At 42.4% G+C, this 24,343-nt stretch overlaps 1 protein-coding gene across 2 annotated transcripts in view; it reads left to right on the forward strand.

Annotated features, from left to right (window-relative positions):
• The window catches only part of CCDC81 (coiled-coil domain containing 81), a 292,165-nt gene that overhangs the window by 72,879 nt on the left and 194,943 nt on the right, over positions 1–24,343 (forward strand). For both annotated transcript variants that reach the window (XM_069203991.1, XM_069203990.1), the window contains exon 3: positions 14,386–14,542. In XM_069203991.1, coding sequence (XP_069060092.1) covers positions 14,386–14,542 — 157 coding nt within the window. The remainder of the gene's footprint in view (positions 1–14,385; positions 14,543–24,343) is intronic.

The following is a 24,343-nucleotide window of genomic DNA, read 5'->3' on the forward strand; positions in this document are numbered from 1 at the left end:
CAGAAACTCTCAAGGATTGTTTACAGAAGGCTAGACCGAACTAACAGCCTATCTGAAAAGCCATGTCTTCAGATATTTCCGGTACAGAACCCCTGCCTCCAATTTCAAGAGGATGAGAGTTCCAGATCTTGGGTGCCAAAAAACTTAAGGAACTGCCCCCAATGGGGACCTTCTTACCTCTGGGTATTTGACAGAGGACCTGAGACACCTCGCAGGAGAGTGAGGCCTGATAAACGAGGAAAGTAACTGGCCCCTGTCTTCCTAAAGGCTCGATAGCAAAAAGCCTTTTAGGAAAGACGTTTCTTAATTGGGACGCAGTGCAGTTTGCTCAGAGCTGAGCTCACTGAGGCCCACTTAGAAAGATTTAACAAAAGAGGGTCTGTGGAATTCTGCGCACGTGCTGGAGTCTGATCAGCCAAAACTGAGAGACTCCCAAGTAAAGGATGTTACAATAATCCAACCAAGAGATAACAAGTGCCTATACACAGTTTTTTGGGCAGACTCCGGCAAAAGCCAAATGATGTTCTTAAGAGATTTCAAAATGCCAAAGTATTTGCTTATCAAGGCCGTGATTTTACTCTCAAAGGTAAGGTTTTCATCAAACTAAATGCCTAGGTTTTAAACCCAAGGAATTGGTAAAAGAAAGGGTCCTAAGTTAGATGGCCATCAATCACGAGATCAGGTTGATGGCTCCTTGCCAGAAATAAGGACCTTGGTCTTGCCCGCGTTTAATTTTAAGCAGTTGAAGTCCATCCATTGGGCTACCTCTGACAAACAGGCTCTCAGAGAAGTTGCTGCAATAGCAGATTTCTGTGTCAATGTGGCATTCAACTACATATCATATGCTATGGTATGATGTCAAACCTTCAATGCTCGATGATATCAACCAGAGGGCGCAAATAAAGATTGAAAAGGGTAGGACTCATTGAGGAGCCCTGGGGCACCCCTTACTGCAATGACGGAAACCAAGAGCGAAAAGGTTTCAGTATGACCTCAAAGGAGTGGCCCTGCAAGAAAGAGGCAAGCCACTGCAGTGCCTTGTGTCCTACACTGCAGTTCCACAGCCTCTCCAGAAGGAGGCTGTGGGATACAGTGTTGAAAGCTGCACTCAGGTCCAGTAGCAGAAGTGCTGCAGTTTCACCCCAAGCCCGAAATGTGATGAATAGACTCCAAAGCGAGCAGAAGAGCTGACTCAGTGCTATAACAGGAACGAAAGACCGATTGAGTTCTATGGGGTAGGTTCTTAGCTTCAATGAACATTGAAAGCTGTTGATTCATATATTTTCCTGCCACTTTCGAGAGACAAGGGAGCAACAAGATTGGCTTATAATTCTCAGCTTTAGTGGGATCAGGAGAAGGCTTTTTCAACAACGGCACCACAGAAGCATGCCTCCACTTTGCTGGAACTCAAGCTGTAGCAAAAAAGTTATTGATATTGTATTTCCCTATGTAGTAGTTAATAAACATCTACAAATTACCCTTTCCAAACTTTTTCTTTTGTTGTGCTATTTAAGTGCGCTCCCAGAGGCATCGACACCCCCATGTATGGTAATCTCTTCAAACCTTCCACCCTATTTTATGTCTCATTTTTCCCTGGCTTTTCATCTTTTGTTTTCTTTGCGTTCTTTCTCTTCCTTACTACCATCTTTATCTTTGGCTATCGATAATACTACGCCAATCGTAACTTTTTTAGTACCTACTCCCTTATCCACTGTATTTATACCCACCCCTCTGTCCACCTTTGTTTCTATCCCATTGCCATCTATTCCACCATTGCTCCTCACTTTCTCTGAGTTTGCTCACCGCTTCTGGAGATGATCGCCTCTGCTCGCCCCTTTCTTGATTTTGCCTCCAACCACCTACTCTCTTTCCTTCGCTGGACTTTGATTCCACCATCTGTAACACAGTATTCTTTCAAAAAGCATTAGTTGCCACCTGCTCTGCTTCCCCGAACACCTCTTTGTTTCAATCCATTCCTGCCATTTTGATATTTCACCTTTTCCCAGCCTTTCCTCCTCATCATCATAATGCAATTCATACCCCATATCACCGTCGTCAATCAAGCCACTCAACCCCGGACATTTCCCCATTGTCTACACCATCATCAAAAGGCTTCCAATCAAATTTAGAGTGCAATTTGACCGCGTCGATGTCTTCTTCTCCTCCCTAGCTGTCTGGAAGGTTGCATCAAGCCTGTCCCTTCCTTTGGGATGGTTCTTCCCGGTCGTTTCAAACCTGGCCGGTTCAGTTCCCCTGCATCTGCTGTCATCATGCAGCATTCTCCCTCTGATGCCCTGTATGTCGCCCCAGCCTGTGGGGTCTGTAGTCCTGGACCCTGACCTGTCCAGAAAGTCCCTATGATCTGTGTCTGAATTACCAGCCATCCACGCCAATCTTCCTTCCCCAAACCCTTTTTGATTATTGTAGTGCCTTACCAGGCTCTTATCTTCGCTCACCTTTTCTAATACTTGTGGCATCCCCGCATTGTCCTTTTCTGTATGAACATTTAAAGCTATCTGGTAATCATCGTTAACTGATGCTCACTCAAAAATCTGCTCCTCCTTGTGTGGGCCCTAAATTCTTTATCACCTTCATGACCTTGTAAGTGTGATTTAGAATGAAGTCGTGAACCACTGTGCGCAGCGCTGCTTCCTGCCATGGACACTCTTTTTTTCTAATAATTTGGTCCCCAGTTGTCTCCTCTATGTGAATGCTCACGCTCATCTGCATGCGTAAGCACTCTGCTGCCCCCTGCCAGGCCATTTCCGTCACTGCGCGCTGGCAAGAACCCCCTGATGCCCTCCCTTCACTGGCCATACACTTCCCTTAGATACCACGGCAATGAGCGCGGTGCCTGCTTGCCTTTAGAGGACCTCCATCTGCAACAGCTGCGGGTAAGTTCTCGAAACCCGTTCTTTGTGGGCCCTGTGGCCTAGATGTGCCAGCTTCAAATTCCTGCATTGCTTCACCTTTAAACCTAATTTTTTGTTGCAGCGGCGAACACGCAAGGACAGCCGCCGCAACACTACTTGCTGCTGACTTTTTGGGCGAGTCATGGCCATCCAAACTTGCAGCAAGATTCCAGGCTTAATTAAATCCTCCCTAGCTGCCTTACAAAGCACCTTAAGCACCTCCCTCACTGCTGCAGCTTTTCCACCATAATTATGATGTAAATAAAGCTCCTGGAGACTAAAATTAACTCAAGCTATAGTTCAAGAGAAAACCCCTAACAGGACCACACTCCCAGGGGTTCTGTAGAGACTAACCACAGCAAACGCCCCACCCTCGAAGACAAAGGGGCCAATGAAAACCTCACCAGGGCCACCCCAGGAACCCTTGTTTCGACTTGTAAAGACACGCTGTTCAAGGGTTTCGCGAGGAATTGAAGACTATGCATTTGAGCTTACTGCAGGCAATGTTTGTTTTAATAACAGGGAAGTTAACACCAGCCCAGCAAATAACCAAACAGGCCCACAAACAGACTCAAACAAAAACAGTGCACATGATGACCTGGCATACTAGACCTTCGGGCACTGCCTGATTGCTCTCTACGCCACTCCAACGCTGGCTCAGAAATACCTCTCAGCTGCTGCCTGCTATTACAGCCTTGCCCCTTCTGCACAGGTTGGCCAAAGAACACACAGCTCAAGCGGTGATGTGCAGACTTGGCAAGGTAAACAATGTAGATGGGAAATGCATTATTTTACATTGATGTAACTAAATGTTCAGTTGGTTATTGCAGTCATTGAATTTTGTCCTAGTTGGTATCTGGACTTTTTTATGTCCCTGTAGTTCACACAGGAGTCCAACCAACTAGCCCTTGGAGTCACTCTAGTAGTCCTGGGCTCAAGCAGCAAGGGATGCCTCAAGTAGCCGGGTAGTCCTCTGGGGGTCCAAGTAGTTCCTCAGAAGTCTTCCATGAGTCTAGGAGTGTAATGAAGAGTTGCCCTGAGGGTCCAATATTTACACCTGGTGCCAGCCTTTGAAGTGGGGGAACACCCTGTCTACCCCCACATCTGGTTTTGAAACTTCCTTTCTTCCTCTGCCATGGCTGCAAGACGTCTGGGGTGAGAAAAGGCTAGTGGAGGGTGGGAGGGAAGGATGGGGGGGGGGTATGTGTGTGTGTGTGTGTGTGTGTGTGTGTGTGTGTGTGTGTGTGTGTGTGTGTGTGTGTGCGCACGCTGGAGGCACCCCTTTGTAGCATAAGTGGGGTAGGGGACAGCTCCGCTCCCAGCCATCCTGCCAGCACCTAGTCTCCTTTGTCACACAGTCTGGGAGGAGTATGCAAAGCCCAACAGCAGAGCTATTCACAGACATGTGACCAAGGCCACTGTTTAGGGCCCACCTTAGCGGTGACTTCTTTGTATTAAAAAGGAAGAGTTAGGCCTGGCAAAGGGGTTATTTTGCCAGGTGGAAATGTCAGTTTGCAATTGTACTGCAGACTGTAATGGCAAGCCCGAGATATGTTTTAATGGGCTACTGTATTAGGTGGCACAGTCAGTGCTACAGGCCTAGTAGTAACATTTATCTTACCTGGGTACATGTAGAACCGTTTTGTTAGATCTGTCAGCTCTTGGCGTGGTTTCCCCTGTCTTTTTGCGTCTGACCTCCTTTTTCTGATCCTGTGCTGAATTTTGTTTTTGCTGGCTTTAGGACTCTAGGCACTTTACCACTGCTGACCAGTGCTAAAGTGCAAGTGCTCTCTGTCTAAATTGTATTGGTTCATCCATGGCTGGCATATTTAATTTACTAGTAAGTCCCTAGTATAGTGCAGCATGTGTGCCAGAGCATGTAAATAAAATGCTACTAAAGGGCCTGCAGCACTGATTGTGCCACCCACATGAGTAGCCCTGTAAACATGTCTCAGACCTGACACTGCCTTTCCGTGTGGGCAGTTTTAATTTGCCACTTCGACCTGGCAAGTGCACCAACTTGCAAGGCCCAAACCTTCCCTTTTACTCCATGCAGGTCACCCCTCAGGTAAGCCCAAGGAAGCCCCATAGGGTTCTGTGTGACTACGTGACCGGCCTGCACTCCCTCGTTAGTGGCGTCAGACTGTTGGTATCGTCTCTGTCAAGACCCCTTGATAGCTCCAGTTAGAGCTATTGTGTTTCTAAGCACTTGACTATGATTTAATTTTTGAAAATTCATATCTTTACTTGTGTATGTTGGATGTTTGTCATTTTGGGCTTGTTTTACTCAGATAAATATTGGCTATTTTTAAGTTGTGGAGTACACATATTTTGCACATTGCCTCTGAGATAAGCCAGACTGCTCTTGCAAAGCTACTACCAACTAGAGTCCTCATTTCTGACTCATATACTAGGGACTTATAAGTAAATTAATTGTGCCAAATCAGGTATAAGCCAGTTTGACCATGTTTTACGGAGAGAGCCCTAGCACTTTAGCACTTTAGCACTGGTTAGCAGTGGTATCGTGCACAGATTACTAAAGCCAACAAAAACAAATTTAAAAAAACAGGAGGAGTGAAGGCAAAAGGTTTGGAGGAAGAGCACACCAAGACTGTCAGGTCTAACACTGACCTCTCCCAAAACTGATTCTGGTCAGTTCTTTCTCTTCCCTGGTTTTGACTCCAAATTGTCTAGGATGACAAAGGCAAGGGCAGGCCTGGTGTCAGGTTCCTTTGTGTGTGTGTTGTTGGCAAGGTCATTTGAAATATAATCAGGACAGGGTACAGCTCCTCCCCATCCATCTTGCTAGGAAGGCCCTTTGCCATCTACACCCAGTTCCAATTGTTCCCTCTCTGGGCCAATACACATTCTTCATGGGGTAACAATTATCAGGCCCAGGTAGGTGGAAACTCATAAAAAGGCCTCAGAAACTTTGGGCAGGAAAATGTTAACTTTATAAAAGTGGCATTTTCAAAAGTATAATCTAAAATTCTACTTTACCATTAAAGAGAATTTTAAATTACAATTCAATTGAATTTAAACATAATTCTATATCTGCTTCCTATCCTAGGTTAGCACTTATTTACTTAAATAAGGTAGCCCAGTGTTAGCCTAAGGGAGAGGTAGTCCTTACAAGAGTGAACAATACCTTTAGGTGTTTTTCACGGTCAGGACATGTAAAACTTACACACGTCCTAATTTTTAAATATCATGCACATTGCCTAATTAGAATTAGAGCCTACCTTAGGGTGACGTATAAGTATTAAAAAGAAAGGTTTAGGCAAAAGCTTTATTTTACCAAGTCGAAATGGCAGCTTACAACTGCTCTACAGGCTGGATTGGAAGGCCAAAGACATGTTTAAAAGGCTACTTTAGTTGGTGGCACAATGAGTGCTACTGGCCACTAGCAAAAGCAACAAGATGATGGATGGAATGCTCGAATTAATCTCATCCACTGCCGATGGCTCGGGATGCATCCCCAATCCATCGTTTTTTGCCCACAATGCCATCTCAGTTTGGACCCAGCCATATGCAAATTAGTTTTGACCCTGCTTCTCATGGTAACAGTCCAGGTTGAACTGCCAGGCCAGGCCTTCCCTGAACTGGAACACAAGCAACCTGGGACCTAGGTGAAACTGGTTGTGGGTTGCTTGTTTTCCGTTTCAGGAAGTACCTGGTTTAGCAGTTCGGGCTGGACTGTTCTGATTAGAGCAGGGCCGAGGCTGATTTGCGTATAGCTGGGTCCAAAGTGATGTGACATTGTGTGCAGAATAACAATGTTTTGGGATGTGGCCAAAGTGCTTACCAGTGGCTGAAATTAATGCAGGCATTCTGTTTCTCACTTTATTTTATACTTCAGTATGTCGCCCTAATTGCGACAGGAATACCCAGATGTGGGTTACGTGAACACTGTGTCACTGGAACCAAGCTGTACCTGATTGATGATCCCATAACTAGGGCTATGCTTGTCCTGGGTTGCTTGCATTCCGTTCCAGGGAGGAACTGGCGTGGCAGTTCGGGCTGGACTGTTCCCTTTGGAGCAGGGTCAGCAGGGGGATTTGCTTATAGGTGGGTCCAAACTGAGGTGACATGGTGTGCAAAATAACAATGCAGTCTGAGTGATTGCCAGTGGCTGCATTGATTCAAGCATTCCATCCATCACTTTTTTGTATACTTTAGCTTCCCACGTGTAGCATTTAATAATTTACAGGCCCTGGGTACATGTAGTATCATTTACCTGGGACTTACGAGTAAATAAAATGCCAATTAGGTGTAGTCCAATTTTACCCCGTATGAAGGGAAGACTACAAGCATGTTAGCACGTTAGCACGGTTAGCAGGGGTAGAGTGCACAGAGTCCTAATGGCAAAAATAATTAGCTCAGCAAAAGTCAGGGAGTAAAGGCAAATAGATTGGGTGAATACTACCCCTAGGATGTCAGGTCTAAAATGTGTGTCCCCCCAGCTGAAAACATTGGTGTGGTCAGTCTCAGGCTGATGTTCCACTGTAAAGTCCATTCCTTGTAGAGAGATGGACCACATGACTAGTTTAGGATTTTCACCCCTCATCTGCATTAGCCATCTGAGGGGGCTGACCTGTCTGAGCCCAGAAGTGAGCCCCAAATAAGTATCATCTTAACTTCTTCAGTGCCAAGACTACTCCAAATGCTCCCCTTTGTCTAGCACTCCACCTCTGTTCCCTGGGGAGTAGCCTCCTGCAGATGAAGGGTAGTCCAAGCCCTCATCATGCAGATGTGAGAGCGCAGCCCTGATGCCATGCTCAGATGCATCTGTTTGGACAATGAATTCTTTGGAGATGTTGGGTGCCTTGAGCACTTGTGTGGTTCACATGGCCTCTTTCAGGTTTGTCAAAAATGTCCTAGCACGCATCTGTCCAGATCACCTTCTTGGGTTGGCTGCTCTTTGAAAGTCTGCTCTGTCAAGAGGGCAACCTTGGTGTCATATCTGTTGACAAATCTCCTGTAGTAAGAAGTGAGGCCCAAGAAGGCTGTCGCCTCAGTCTGGGTCTCAAGATGTTCCCATGCCAGGTTGGTTCATATCTTGGTTTAAAGGGGCTGCACCTCACCCATATTGACCTGGTAACCCAAGTATACCATATATCTCTGTCCTGTCAAGCACTACTGGCTTTGATAGTCATTTCTGCCTGAGGTCGGGCCTGAAGCACTTTCTGGAGGTGAAACAGGTGGTCTTCCCAGCTGGAACTGAACATTGCAATGTTATCCACGTAGGCAGCACCGAAGTTCTCCAACTCAGATAGGACTCGGTTGACCACTCTCTGGAAGGTGTAAGGGGCATTATTTAACTCAAAGGCCATCACTTAAAATTGGAAGTGGCCCTCTGAAGTGGAGAATGCAGACCTATCTCTAGATTCCTCGGTTAAGGCAATCTGCCAGTACCCTGATTTTAAGTCATATGTACTCAGAAATTTGACAACTCCTAGACGGTCGATGAGCTCATCAGCCCAAAGGATGAGGAGGGAGCCTAATTAAAAATTTAATCAGTGTCTCAATCCTTTCAGGGAACAGATTTACAATTCTTTGCCGTAGCAAGGAGTCAGATCACATTTTGAATTTTTTAGCAGACTGGAGATGCATTTTACTGTGCAGTCAAGCCTACTCGTGACATGAAACAAAGTGATCAGAATGTTGAACAGTCAGTGACATATACATGTTGCTCTGCTGTGTGTACGCACAGCAAAGTGCAAATTTGCAAACTTCACTGATAACTGAAGACAAAATGCAAGAAACATTTATAGCATGCAAAAAGAACCTTGCCGAAGGAGGAAACTGACGCTGTCAAAAATATAGATAGGATGCTCCGGACAGCAAAAGATTTGAATAAACCAGACAAAGAATCTATGTGTATTTGTATGCACACGCACATGTAGTCAAAGAGAATAAGCAACTAAAACAGGTTACAAATGAAGTAGCAAAATATAATTTTTCTATACGAAAGATACAGTGATATAGGTTACTGGTGCTGTCATTTGCTACACACAAATGACAAGTTGTGTCCTGCATTGAGAAGGGAGTGCAGCACATATGGGGTATGTATTCATTTTCTGTATTATATTTTTTTTTGTTTTGAGTGTGAATGTGTGAACAAGATGTGAGAAAGCAAGGTGTGAATTTAGTGATGGACAAAAAGAAAGGCGTTGAAAACATAGTACCTACTGTATAGGTATGTGATGATGAGCTACCCAAAGGTGATGATCCCATTCTGGACTTTATCATTGACAGATAATTGGTTTTCGGTCAAAAATAAACATTATTTCAAACAAAATGTTCTTGAGAGTTTTCAGTCACCTGACATATGTCCTGGAGGAAACAATGGGAAAAAACGTGTCTTGTTGGGTTAATTTTAACATAAATAAATATCAAAGGTTGTTTAATAAACTAACGCTCTAGCTTAACTCTCCAAGGTGTGACTTTCCCACCCACAAATGTCTGAGCTTGAACATGAAAGTACAGGTTAGCGTAGTCCACACAACCTGACTCAATATTTAGTTGATGTGATGTCCATGCTTTCTACGTTACTAACAGTCCCAAAAAGAAGTCAGGGATGTAATGGGAATTTAAACCGAAATTGTATATTTTATATCACACTTAAGTAGTGCACTAAGAAAAGACACTTTGGGCCACATATACAAAGCCCTTTTGCATTTCTTAACGGTCCGAATCGGTATTTCGGGCCGTTAAGAAATGCAAAACTGTTGGTTCGGAGTTGGAAGTTGAGGTGTTCCATGAAGGGGATGGAGTCGTCGGTGGTGGTGGAGCATTCAAGGTTCTCCTTGTATATTATGTTGATGCTGCTACTGTGTCTGTTGGATCGGTCCCAGAGTGCGATCTTGTATCCATCGGAGGTGGCTATGGCAATGTCTGGACGAAGCAGGGTTCAGCCAGGTCTCATTGATGATGAGGGCATCCGGGTCATGGGCCATGATGGTGTCCCAGATTTCTGTGGTGTGTTTTCCGAGTCAGCGTGCATTGACCAGCTGGCAGGGTACTTTTCTGGAAGTGTTGGCGATGGCCTTGTTGGTGGTTGTTTGCGAGTGGCAGGCGTGGCGTGGGTGGTTTCCATGGGATTGCAGGTGGAGCAGCATTTGCAGGAAAAAGGGCCTTTTGTGTTCCTTTGGGAGACATGGGCACTATTATTGTTGTCCTGGCATCTGGGATTAAGGGCTCAAAGTTTGTCCAAGGTGTAACAGTGGCGCTCTGTGGGGGTAGGTGTTCTGGACCTGGTCCAGGTGTGTGTGTGGCATGCCCTCTGCATGTGTCCACCTTGTGGATGCACTGCAATCCACATGGCGTAGTGGAATGGGGGGTTGTCGGTGGATCGCCGCAGGGGAGGGACCTAGTGAGGCAGAGAGAAGCAGGAGGAGGGAGAGCGGTGATTACTTACTGGGCAGGGGCAGGGGCAGCAGGCCGGGCAGGCCTGGACGAGAGCAGAAAGCCTAAGGGGCAGCGGCACGGTTCAGGGAAGGATGGGGGAGCACTGCGGGCAGCAGGCCGTGGAGGGAAGTGGAACCGGACAGGTGGAGGGACAAAAACTGAGCATGGCTGCAGGTGAGGTTTCTTACCTGAAGGCTGAGGTGAAAGAGGGGTCGCCCAGCCTCTCCAAGGCTCCGACGGGCGTGCACAGGCCCGCCCTTGGCTGGGCCCGGCCAGGGCATGTCCCGCGATACGGGAGTTGGCGAACGGTTATGAGGCGGGGGCAGGAAAAACCAGAAGGGACAGTAGCAGCTCACCTCTCAGTGGCGGAGCCTGCTAGGAGTTGTAGTGCTTATAAGGGTCCCAAGGGAGTCCCGCAATACAGGAGTGGGTGGGCGGTTATGAGGCCGTTCACAGGATGGGGTAATTGGAAGGAACCAGTAGCAGCTCACCTCTCTGTGTGGGAAGATGCTGGGAGATGTAGTGCATGGGAGGGTCCAAAGGGAGTCCCATGATGCAGGAGTGGGCAAGCGGTTATGAGGCTGGGGGGGAACAGGGGAGGGACTGTAAGGAACCAGCAGCAGCGCACCTCGCAGTGGCGGCAGCTGCTGGAAGATTTAGTGCATAGGAAGGTCCCAACGGAGTCACACGATATGGGAGTGGGTAAGTGGTTATGAGGCTGGGGGTGGGGGCGGCAGGAAAAACTAGAAGGAACCAGTTGCAGCTCACCTCTCAGTGGCGGCGACTACTGAGAGTTGTAGTACGTAGGAGGGTCCCAAGGGAATGGTCAAAGAAAAAAAAAAGATAAGATTAAGCCTTTCTATTCAACACTGTGAAGAGGCATCAGCTGTAGTTATAGAATAGAATCTTGAATATTTTGTGGCAAGCACTGATGTGGTGGGATGGACAACATCTCAGAAGAAGAATGGAGGAAGGTATTGGAAACCTGATTTGCTACATGTAGATAGGCTGGTTAAGGGAAGGTGATTTCCTGGGACTCTGTCGTTATACAGTAAAGTTATTTTTAAAAGTAAAAAACATATCCCGGTAGGACTTGAACCTACATTTCTGAAACTCAGACATGTAAGTCAGTTGGGTATAACACTTAACAAGAGTTAGCTTTCTGAAAAGTGATGGTGACCTTGCTTGTACTGCAGTGTTGAGAACAGAGCTACCCAATGTCATGTTTGCAAGACCAGTGACAAAACATTATAGTGCAATATCACCCAAATGCAAGAGTTTGACTTTTCAGAGAAGGCTTGGGAAATGTTTGGAATAGATTTCCCCTGACCGTTATCAGGCATGACTGACCAGAGAGCAAATTTGCAATAGTGTTAGTGGATTTAGATATGTTTTGTACTAATTTTCGCCAATATTGGCAATTGCCAATATCATTTTTACAGGATACCTACCTGTTTTGCTTTTCACTAATGACCGAGCTGAGCTACTCAAACACTAACAAAAAATCTCTGGAATGCACTTCGTAGTCCTAAGAAGACGTTTATTATTTCACTATACGAGGTTCCTAAAAGGAGATTAGCATGTTCAAAGCACATGTTTAAAAATAGTCACAAAATGATTCTCCACTGCAATATACTCAGTAAATATATGTATCTATATTAAATGCAAAGCAAATAATGAATTAAAAATACATCACCGTAGGGCCTGTCAGGTGCTTCATCTTTCTCATGCCAGCAAGCCGATGACCCCATTCGACTGAGAGAAAGAGAGATCTCCGCTCTCACAGGAAATCTGTATCAGGCATCCGACGTCTGAATCCTGATTGAGGCGACTCTATCTCTCACTGTCGCACTGGGTCTATTTATATCTTTAAAAAACACAAAGGAGCTTTCTGGAAAAACCCCTCCTTTTGTGATTCGAACATGCTGGCTAGTTTAGGTATGCTTTGAAAATAACACGTTGGGGTTTGGCCAATCCCAAGATGTCAAGTCAAAACAAGGCCATTCCCTGCCGTCTGAGTATATCCTTTTCAACCAAAGCCCTTGGTGCGAAAAAGCACGAAAACAAGACAGAATGCAGAGTTTACAATGTGGAAAATGACTGGCAGCCTTTAACGTGGCAGTGTCTAATGCTACAATAAAGTCAATAGGCAGAATTAAGCTAAGGCTAAACTGAATACAAAATGTAGTCTGTAACTTTGTGAACACTGATGTGACGGTGGGCAGCTAAGCCAAGTGCAAAGTGGTGCAACATGAAGCCAGTGGTCAAAACACACATTTCACTACACTACCCTATGGATTTTCTGTTGCACAATGGTGAACAGTTCACCTTATAGGATATGGAGAAATGAAACAAAATGTGGTACTGTTCCAATTGGACTGAGATGTCAGAAATGATATACATGGACGGAGATATGCTTCATAACAATTTTTATTAATACTAGCAATTATTTTTTACAAGTGCACCACAGGGAACCTTTGTTTAGCAATGGTGAGCAGTTCACCTTGCAGACTATGCAGATAGTTTTTAAGGAGCAAATATTAATCTTAAAATGTAGTTTGGGCCACCAACAAGGTGATGACATGGCCTAGAGAGCCAGTAGTATGGGAGGAGATTGTATGAAGTGGGCTGTAGCATATGAGGGTCCCCTATAGGATGCTCTGCATATCATGTTATGGTCATATTGCAAAACATGTCCCAGCTGCACATGTGTTAAGCCTTTTAAGGCAGTGAGGGACCAGTTACCACACAGTAATATCCCTCATGGTTCAGTAGGACAGTGTAGTTTAACTGGAGGAAATTAGATAGATCAGAGACAAAGTATATCAGCATGTGAGAAGACGGAGGCTAGGAATAGCAGACTATTATGTATGAAGAAGTCAGTAATAAAAAAGGACATGTTGTCAGGTTGACACTACAAACAGCAGTTAAGAAGTGTAAGATGGTAGGTGGACAAAGCCGGAGAGCTCCAATTGCACTCTGTGTGGTTCCAATAAAGTGCTCACCTACATTGTCTTTGCGGCACTTATTATTTGCCCTTCTTTTGTTCAACCCAGGAGCCTTCAAAGTGCATACAAACACTCTCTGTCTCTCATGGTCTCTCTGTACTAAATGGGGATTAAGCTCTTCTATAGATCTGTCTTTAAGGACTATACCATGAATGTGCAGCAGCTTCTTGGGTTCCAAGAAACAGAGAGTAGTATGAAAAGCAGATGAAAGGCAGTATTTCGTAGATAATCCTCTTCTTCTAAAAAGTATGCAGTCAGCTGGCAAAAAGGATCCTCGAATGACGTTCAGACCATTCAACTATTTGCTGCATACATTGAGCAAATATCATTGTCTTGTCTTTGGCTCAAGTAATAAAGCTCATTTTGGTTGTGCTGTGCTTCATGAGCTACTGATTTGACTCCTAAGTTTGATTTTTCTAGGACTATCATCCTTCAGTTTTACTGCTTTTGAAGCCCTTCAGAGTAATAGGAAACCAAGGAAAGAATTATTCATTAGAAGATCAGATTACTTGGGGATCTTTGGTAACATTATCTCAACCATACATTCCTCATCCCCATCCCAGCTCTTCTCTCTTTCTTTTTCTGTATTTCCTCTTTTGGCTTGACGCTGTCCTTCTTGACCTTACCTCTGGGGAGTGGTGATTAGGTAGACCCAAAGTCAATCTCAGTATTTTTATGAAGCTGTGACATCACTTCTAGCCATGTCAGCATGGCTCCGCCTCAGAGTTCTGTTTGTTACTACCCAGTGCCCTCTTGTGCATGTGGAGTTTAAAATCAATTTTGGATCTACTCTGACAATTGAACATATCTTAAAAGATGGCTAATATGTGAGGCAGTAGAGTATTAATCAGAAAACAATTTGGTGTAGATAAAGACTTAACTCGCATAACTTGTGAAAAGAGACCAATCTTTAGCTTGGCTATGTACGAACCAAGCAAAAATAAGTAATACCGATGTCACGTATGTTTAAAATAATTGTGAAGAGAAATGTATTCATAATTATAGCAGGTTTTAAAAAATCTTTCTTTTAGACTTACTCTTTATTTTGTTCACAGGGTGTCCATATAGCAGGACTTGGAACATTCACACTTTCAAGACAGAAAATAGATGTTGGCAATAATAAATGTGTTCTGCTTCAAAGGCCTGTCTTTGTTGTGTCTGAAAAATTTGCACAAACTCATGGACTTAAGCATACAAAAATCTATGCCACAGGTGAGAGATGTTTAGTACAGAGACCTTGTATGTGTTTATATTATTTGCTTCTACTGACCAGAATACAAATACACTAAAGAATGATTGACAATATTAATATGTTTGGGCTATGAAGAACCAAAATACTGTTTTCTTTCCCTGATTTGTATGTAATTTCTAAGGGCATTTTCCAAGCAAGCAAATAATGTGTTAAGTGACAAGTTAATCTGTAGACATAGCTTTTAGTCATATGGGTTTAGTCATCAGCCGTAGAGTATTTGTTGGGTGAATCTCAAACTGTTCTTTAACTTGGAGAAGGCCCACAGTTCCTTCCTTTGTGATTCAGTTTAATGAAAAGCACGAAAATGAAACAAGAGGTTTCTTAATATAATTGTCTTGGTCTTCTACAGCATGGAGTAGGTTAATTTGATCATCACTTAAGAGGTGCTATTTTGAGGATGCTTGGATCTGTGAAGATTGAGGAATAAATAAATGATGGAATAGTAGGTATGTTGGATTTGGCCCTCTCTGCAGGGTCATCCCCAGATGTTTTGTCTCTGCCTGCCACTTTTTGCCGAATTTGTTTTTGTTGGCCTTAGGACTCTGTGCACTTTACCACTGCTGAGTTAGTGTGTTTGTACTCTCTCCCTAAGACATGGCATAATTGGCTTATACTCTGTTGGCATTTTAATTGACTTGTAAGACCCTAGTAAAGTGGCACTACATGTGACCAGGATCTGTAAATAAAATGCTACTTGTGGGCCTGCAGCATTGATTGTGCCACCCACTTAAGTAGCCATTTAACATGTCTCAGGCCTGCCACAGCTTACACTGCAATTTTGACCTGGCAAAATTAACCTTTTGACACCAGCTGGTGCATGGAGGTGCACCAGACCCATGATGCACAATCATTGAGGCATGAGCCAATAGAGTCAACGAGTCGTAGTCCATTATAAACAGCTCTTACAATTCATCCGCTTTTCATTGAATTCTCATTCTTTAATATCTTTCTTCAACTTTTATACAAAGACCATGTTATTCACGCTGTGCACGTTTAATCAAAAATGCCAATCCCGTTCTTTTTTGTATGATATAACAACCCAGGCTTTATCTTGCAGCACAGGACAATTCTTCATCCACTGCACATAAACACCATGTTGTAAACCCAATGCCTTTCGGGCATAAGCCCTTCGTTAGGGGTCACTGTGGTGCACAGAAAGGTCACATCAGAACTAGTATTATCGACGTATCACCAGACATGCCATTTTATCATTCTGAATGCCACTTACGTAACGAACACCTTATTGAGTACTGACTCATATGCCCTCATTGAATTTTAATAATCTTAAATTAAATGAATATTCATGTGCAACTATTAGTTAAAGTAAACATTGTGCCCGAATGACTTATTAAATGGTAATGCTGGGTACTTTACGTGACTAAATGCTCACTTTTTAACCATGTGTCGAAAAACATACACCATACAGAAAACCACAATGGAAATTTCCCAAACGTGTACCAAACACTCATCTCACGGTGTAAACAAAATACGATGCTGAGCTGTTATCACTTCACTCTTCTACCACATCATCATCATGTACAAACACGCCGCTACTTTAACAGTGATGTTTCAAACCAAAGGCCATATACAAACATGTGCATCATTCCAGCTAAAACCCCAAAATGAAAACGGAAAGATGAGTTAACCTTGTACAAAGTGAACCGATCGAAAAACGACCATTCGTTCAAGTGAGTGTTACATACACAGACCTAGGTGTGTCAGTCCCATTTATAGTGTGACCTCAAGTTAAACTACACCATGTGACTTGAAATTGGTGAAATAAAAACAAACAAAATACTTCTGCCGTGCACCTTTTCCACTCAATGATATTAAATAAACTGAAATTCGTGCTTGTAAGAATGACAAAATGAAAACAACCATGAAATCACAGTCAACTAAAAAGATATACTGACTCAATCATAAGATAACTGATGTTTCATTAAAAAAACATATAAAATACATGTTTGAACATTTATATATGGAATTGTTGAGTTACAAACAAAATACTCCAGTATTTACTGATTGTTTAATTAAACAGGTCCTAACTGATCTACTAACTGCCAAAGAATGACACAAAAATAAGCCTCTGATGCTATATATGCTACTGTCGCCAATGTCTTTGCTACTATATTTTCAGTTACTCCAATTTCATCCAAGGGGGCAAACTATCCTGGTCTTTGTATAAGAGTTGAAGAAAGATATTGAAGAATAAGAAATAAATAAAAAAGCGGATTGAATTACAAAAAGTGTTTAGAATGGACTATGACTCATTCACTTTATTGGCTCATGCTTAAATGTTTGTGCATCTTGGGACTGGTGCACTTCTGTGCACCAGCTAGTGTAATAGTATTTTGGTGTGCTAGGCAGCTCACATACCAAGGTCGCACATCAAAACCTTGCCTTTGGGCTTTTAGGAAAATGATGGATGATTTGGTTTAAAGATTTAATTGGTGTGCATTCTGCCATTTATATAAAAATGAACATTTTGCTAGGCAAAACCTTCCTTTTTTATACATTCAAGTCACCCCTAGTGCAGACCCCTGGGAGCCCAGAGGGAAGGGTGTAATGTATTTAAAAAGTTGGAGATGTGCGTTTATGTTTTACATGTTGTGGTAGTGAAAAACTCTTACATTTGTTTTTCACGACTGCAATCATCTCTTCCGTAGGATAACATTGGGGTTGCCTTATTACATTTTCTAAGCGTAATTTCCAAATGGGGTGAGATAAATGGCCCTGCTTTGCTATCTCTGGAATCCTAATTTATAAACGTAAATTATGGTGGTCGGAGTTTAAATTACATTTCCGAAAATGCCACTTTTAGAAAGTTGCCTTATCCATTTTGTCCCTACATCCTATCTCTGGTGAGACAATTGGATGTAGTTGGCAGTGGGGCTTTGTTTTATTCCTCCTAGAGAGCCGCACACTGGGAACTTAGGTGTGACTGGGTGGGTCATCACTGGCAGGATGGGAGGTAGGCCCTTGACCCAACCTCACATACACCTTAATAGGCTATGTCCTGTCTATACACTTAGGGCTACATAGCCCTTGTAGTTGGTTTGAAGCCAGGACTAGCAAGGCAGGGCATCTGTGCACTTCAACTCTAGAAGTTTCTCCCTACTTCAAGGACACCACTGTGTGTAAAATAAGGACCTCAGACGCCACAACGTAAGTGCACTTCTGGACAATATTGTGCCCAGAAGAAGGACTGCTGTGCTGCTACAAGGGCTGCCACTCTGCTGGACCGCAACTTTGTTGGGCTCCTGCTTCGCTGCTGTGCTCTGCTGTGCTGACCTGCTGTCTGCTGCCCCCTTTCCTGAGTGAGAAGGACTGGACCTACATCACTTGAACCCAGAGTGATTCCATTTTGGCTGGCCTCCTGATCTGAATCCTGTTTTACTGTTTAATGTGCTGCACAAATACTTTACACATTGTCTCTAAGTTAAGCCTGACTGTTCAGTGCCAACTTACCAGGGGGGTGAGTACAGGTTTATTTGGGGTTTGCTTGTGCCTTACCCTGACCAGGATGGTGGTTGCTGCTTGACCAGGGCACAAATCCCAGTCAACCAGTGACCCAATTTCTAACAAGGTGCTTGTATGAAAGATGGATGGCTGAATAGATAGGTCAAAGAGGAAGTAAGGTGTATTGAATAAATGGATAAATTAATCTAAAGATGGGTATGTATATGAAGCATTCAATAAGACTGAGGAAATGGATGTAGGCCTAAACAAAAATCATAAAAATGTTACTAGGCCTCCAGGTCGAGTAACTTGAATAATCTACTCGACCATATCTGTAATGTACTTGACCCATAATTGGGTCTCAATTGCGTGACCCTAGGTAAGTATTTTACTTTGAGTCACCTTTTTCTTCATTCTCACAAGACTGTTCCTTCAGATATGCGAGCTCAGCATTTCTGCTGTACAAAACGTCTTTGTTTGATTAAGTAGACTAAATGTTTGCTCCATGTATAAAAATAATCTAGCCCATATATAGGAGACGCATGATCCATTACTTGCATCTTAGTTTACAGATAGCATTGCTACCAGGGCTGGAGTGTTTCTAGGTATATGTTTCTAGGGTTATGTTTAAACACCCATTTTTAATAAATGTATTACTAAAGCATGATGTGGTCGCACACTGTCAGTTACAGAGAGAAAATGTCCATGACATGCCCACAAACCTTCCCTCTAACTTGCAGATTTACTTCTAAAACTATATAATGTATCAACAAATCTGTGAAATTCGGGTTTCAAAAAACATTTATTCTTTGCACATCACCAAGTAAAGTGTTCTCATTTGTTTTCATCCTATTAAAATATTTTTATATCACATAGAAGTACAAATAATGGGCTTGCACACCTACTGAAATATATTTTTAAATGTTTATACAGTTGACTTCACTATTTGTGTGTTAGGAAAAAAAACTGACAATATCCTGGAATTCTGCAGTCAGAAGGAAAATTAATTGTAAGACAAACTGACTTTTGACCTCCCTTTCTGAACACAGACCAGGAGATGCCGTGCCCCAGGGCTCAGTCACATGTTTTTAGTTGCCCAGGTCACTCATCAAAACTTGATCAAATCATGTTCTTTTGCTTTGCATTTGACAAGGAACAGAATGTGAACATGTGAGGCATTTGTTATGATATTGCCGATACAAGTTTGCGCACACTATCTTACGTTTAGGTACATACCCAAGTCAGGATGTCTGCATGAACAATAACTTGTGCCTTTTAAAAACACCTTGGGATTGGGATTAGAAGAAAGCAATGTAATAGGATGTATATCACTAAGGAGTCGTCTCTCCACCAGTAGCCAAAGGGGGGATAATCAGATTGTTGAAAGAGTCAAAGTGATCCCTGAGTGGCCGAGAAAGCAGTTTGAAGGTTTCTAAATTCTGCTAGATTTACTCCTCCCAGTTCCACAGGTAGACAGAGCTTTTTAAGTTAAATTCTAGGGTATTTGAGTTGCCAAATAAATTATGATAGTAATTCATCAAGTTTCCTATGAAAGTCATCAGATAGGACCAGAGGGAGCATACTTATGAGATAATTAACAAAGGGGTCACCATCATTTTAGTGGTCTTGGTGCTGCCCCACCAGGTGATGAACTTAGGGTTCCAGTTACCCAAAAGCATTTAAATTTTCTTTAGGTCCAGATTTCCCTCCCGATGAAAGGTTTGTAGTGAATCAGAACCAAATTCCAAGCCTGAATGCTAAATTAAATTTGGTTGCCAGTATAGTCCAGAGGAATCTGTTATGTCTTTGGTACAAAGATTATTTAGAATCTTAACTTCTGATTTTTATTAAGTTTGTATCCAGAAACTTGACTGCATTCTTCAATAGTTTGCAGAAGTGCAGCAATTGATTGGTCAGCATTGTCTGTCTTAATCAAAATGTCATCAGTATAAGCCCCCACTTTTATCAAAAGTGATCTCAGAGATTGCTTGATTAGAATGAATGCACTATAGTAAGGGTTCAAGAGCGAGAATAAATAAGGAACGGGAAAGTGGGCAGCCCTGTCTATTACTTCTCTCTAAATTTAAGGAATCTGATAAAAGACCCCCTATTGGTACTTTTGCTGAGGGGGTGATCTAGAGGGCCATGACCATTTAAGTAAAGACTTCACCTAAGTTAAATTTACGACAAGTTTCACTTACAAAAGTCCAAGTAACTCAGTTGAACCTGCATCCAATGTTATTATCACAGTATCAGAATTCAGAGATTTAGCTTTTTCTATAATATAACAAAGGGGGCTGGTATTATCATTGGACATTCTTTTCTTCATGAAACCAACCTGAGAGTGGCTGATCAAGTGGTGTAGTAGAGGTTCTACTCTTCGGCAAAGGATTTTAGCATAGATTTTTGCATCCAGATTAATCCAGGAAATTGGTCTATAGTTTTTTTAGCCAGAGTGGGATCTTTCCCTTCTTTCGGGATCACCACGATGGTGGCCTCTCCAGCTGTCCCTGAGACAGAGCCTGAAAAAGAAAAGTGGTGAAAAGGGTTCAGAGGTATAGGGAAAGGGTAGAGGAGATTGTTTTGTAAAATGAGGCAGCAAAGTCATTGGGTCCCAGAACCCTATTGGTTTTAAGAGATTTGATCTCTGTAATAATTTCATCCAAGGACACAGGGAAGTAGAGTGATTCCTTTTCTGTTTCAGTGATGGTGGGTAATTGTATGTGTCGCAAGTAGTCTCTACCATTTCCTGGGAGGGCTTAGTATCATTGTTATAAAGGGATTGCTAGAAGTCTTTAAAGATATCTAAAATCTTTGAGGTACATTCAGATTGCCCTTCAGTATGGTGGTGATTTGTTTTTAGATTGTATGTGTTTTAAGTGGTAAACTAATCATTTATCAGCCTTATTAGATTCACATTGCTTTAAGCTTCTGTATTTATCGATCCAGACTGGCTCTCTCACTCACAATTTTATTATATTCATATATTTTTTATTTGTAAGGATTGAGAGGGTGAGTGGATCATTATTAGACCTATGCTTAGATTCTAAGGCTATAATCTCTTTTTCTAGTTCGAGGAGGTAGTTGTCATAGGGCTTGTTTAATTAGGATTGAATCTTTATAAGTGAGCCCCTGACAGTTGCTTTTAGTGTGTCCCAAAAGGTGGTGTGGCACATTCTATCACTTGAAATTTGTTTTATATAATTTTATATAGTGTTTTCAACAATGGGTTTTGAAGAGGCATCTGCATTTGATTTGTCATTGCATCTCCAGATTTTTCTGGCTGGTCTAGAATTCGTTCCACGTAATGATAGAGATGGCAGAGTGATCTGAAATGAGGCAAGGAAGAATGTCAGATTGATCAATCAAATGTGTTTAGAAATAAGAAGATAATTGATTCTGGAGTATGAATTGTGAGGGAAGGAAAATAAATTATAATCCCTGGTATTGGGGTGTTGTAGTCTCCAGGCATCCAAGAGATTAAATCTTGAGTACAATTTTAGGAGGACTGTGTGAGATCTGGACGGGTGGATAGAGGTTTTAGATTGTCTGTCTGTGATGATGTCCATGGGGATATTCAGATCTCCACCCAATATGGGTAAACTATCAGTGGGAATTTGGGGTAGGGAGGTGGTTAGTGATTCCTTAGAGTTGTGGTGCTTTTATATTTGGGCCGTAGACATTAAAAATGTAGAGCGAGTTAATGTTTTTATGAGAGTTTCGTCAGGATCCATCTACCGTCATCATCTGATATGTGAGTCAACAGTTAAGCCAGACTTCTTGGTAATCAGCGTTAGTACACCTCCTTTCTTATTAATTGCAGGTGAACAAAGGACATCACTAATCCAGTTTCAGCCAAATAATATTAGTTCTTTCTGGGTAGTCTTGGTTTCCTGCAATAGGATTATGTCAGCTTTCATTTTGTATGGATAACTTTATATTTTCATGCGTTTATCCGGGTGTTTGAGACCTTTAACATTTCAAGAAATCAATTTCAAATTGTCATCAAGTGTACTGTTATTCTTATTCATAGAATGACAATGGTATTGTGGTATAGGCACATACAGAACATGTAAGACCAGCAAATTATAAGAGTTATGGTAATCAAGGCATGGGAATGCAAGTTAACGATTTATGAGAGGTATTTCTCAGTTAGTGTGCAAAGGAATAACCTGATGATGTGAGACATAGGACTCAATCAAATGATGCAAAAGTATCAAGTCAGTCAGATCCTTAAATACAAAAGAAGAAAATATAAAAAAGGACAATGAAATACATAGGAATTACACACACAACAGATAAACAAACCAATCCCCAAAACCCACTCCCCAACCCACGTAAACCTCCCACCAACCCCCCTCACCCAAAACATTGAATATGAGGCTGACAACAACAAGGTGAAAAATCCCGCTGTTGCGGAGCTGCAATAAACAATTGTAATAGAAGCGCACTAATATGTCTGATGTATTAGGGGAATAAGAAATGTAAGAACTATAAATTTAAGGTGATCACAAAAGTTATAGTAGAGGTTGAGCTTGTCACTGAATAATATAATCAGTAGTAACTAAGTAGATATAAAAATCTAGATAATGAGTTAAAGTCACAACCTTTTTCCACCCTGGGTAAGTATTTATGGTGAAAAGAAGAAGAGAGGACTGAGAATTATATGTGATTATTCTTAATGTATATGTATGCACACAAAAGAGGAAACTGTAAATTTAAGACAGTGAATCATGGAGCCTATCATAACGTATTAGTCAAGATTACGTTAAACATATCTGTACATACAGTATAGTGATATTTACTATTAGCAGAAGTTGCACAAACAAGATATAAAACTGGGCATAATAAGAAGACAGTAATAGTACTTAGCACCAATAACAACCATTCTGCAGAGATGAATAATGCACAGCATAGAACATGAGAGGAGTCACTGATCAAGCAGGCTTATAGAATCGAGATCCTGAGGATTGATAATGGATATCCATAGAGAAATCATCCCTTTCATCTAAAAAAAATTGTAGGTCTTGATAGTCAGTAAAGAAAAATTGGCGGTTTGAATTTTTTTTTCAGCCTAGGTCTTAGAGCCAGAAAGCCTTTCCTTACCTCCACTGTAGATTTGGAGTAGTCCTGAGAAACACAAAGTTTATGACTGTTCCATAAGATGTGGTTGTTCTTCCTCATATAGTTTAGAATAGGTTCGGTCTGTTGGTATCCTAGGGGACACAGACAATCTGGTGCATGGAGTTTTTGTTGGGTGTTCTGTAGGTAGGGACACAATGAGCTCTTTCCAGTTCAAAGCCTTTCTCGAAGGAGATGTTTGTGGTTTAAAGGGAACCAGTTCTACAAAAAAGTTATACAGGAGCCTGGTGCATCTTCTGAGCCTTCTGGAATTCCAAAAATGTGGAGATCCCTCTCCAGTTTCTGCCCTCTATTTCAGGTATATCTTTTTGCAGGGTTTTGTTTGAGATTCGTAGTTTTTGCATGTCTCTGGTGAGATTGTTGGAAGTATCCTCCAATTTACTAATACGAGTTTCTGCTTCAATTAGGTTGATCTATGCTGCGTTACTGATGATAGATCACATATTCTATTAGACTGGGAGAGCTGGGCACATGGATGGGAGTAGATGGAGTGCAGAGCTGGCAGTTCAGACGGCCATCACTCTCCCCTCCCCATGTAAGCAGAGCTGAACAGAAAGGGTGTAGATTTCTGTGAAGCCCTGCTAGTAGAAGCGCAAGCAAGCAGGAGTTGTAGTCAATAGTAGCAAGTTACAAGAGCAGATATAACATTCAGTATAAAGAGCAGACACAATAAAATGTAATAGACTGTGCAAATGTCACAACAATGCCCTGTCTCTTCTGCAAATCAGGGTGGCAGAGACATCAAATAAGGAGGGGATGGCCAACATCAAGCTGCAGGGGTTGTTAACCAGCTATCAGGCATCAGAAAGTATATGAGATACAGTCACTTTATAGCGACCCTGTCATCTTAAGGTCAGGCAGAGAGGAAACAGAATATTGCTTCCATCTGCAGGTAGGATTTAACCTGAAGATAAAGACTCACAAAGCAGAAATATTGGAGTCGGTGAGGTCCTGGGCGAGAGTTAAAATGCAGGTGTATTTGGTTCCTTTATGTGAAATCTCAATATTTGTCACAGCAAGGATATTGACAATGCCCGATCGTGTCGGCCATTTTGTGGAGTTGGTATGCAGGAGCTCTGAAGGATCGGGTTGCGTTAGGAGAAATGCCAGTAGGCACACTCACTTACATTCATTTGAGCAATCATAGTGCTCCCCTGTAA

Source organism: Pleurodeles waltl, chromosome 8 (genome assembly GCF_031143425.1).
Source record: "Pleurodeles waltl isolate 20211129_DDA chromosome 8, aPleWal1.hap1.20221129, whole genome shotgun sequence".
Taxonomy (NCBI): Eukaryota; Metazoa; Chordata; class Amphibia; order Caudata; family Salamandridae; genus Pleurodeles; species Pleurodeles waltl.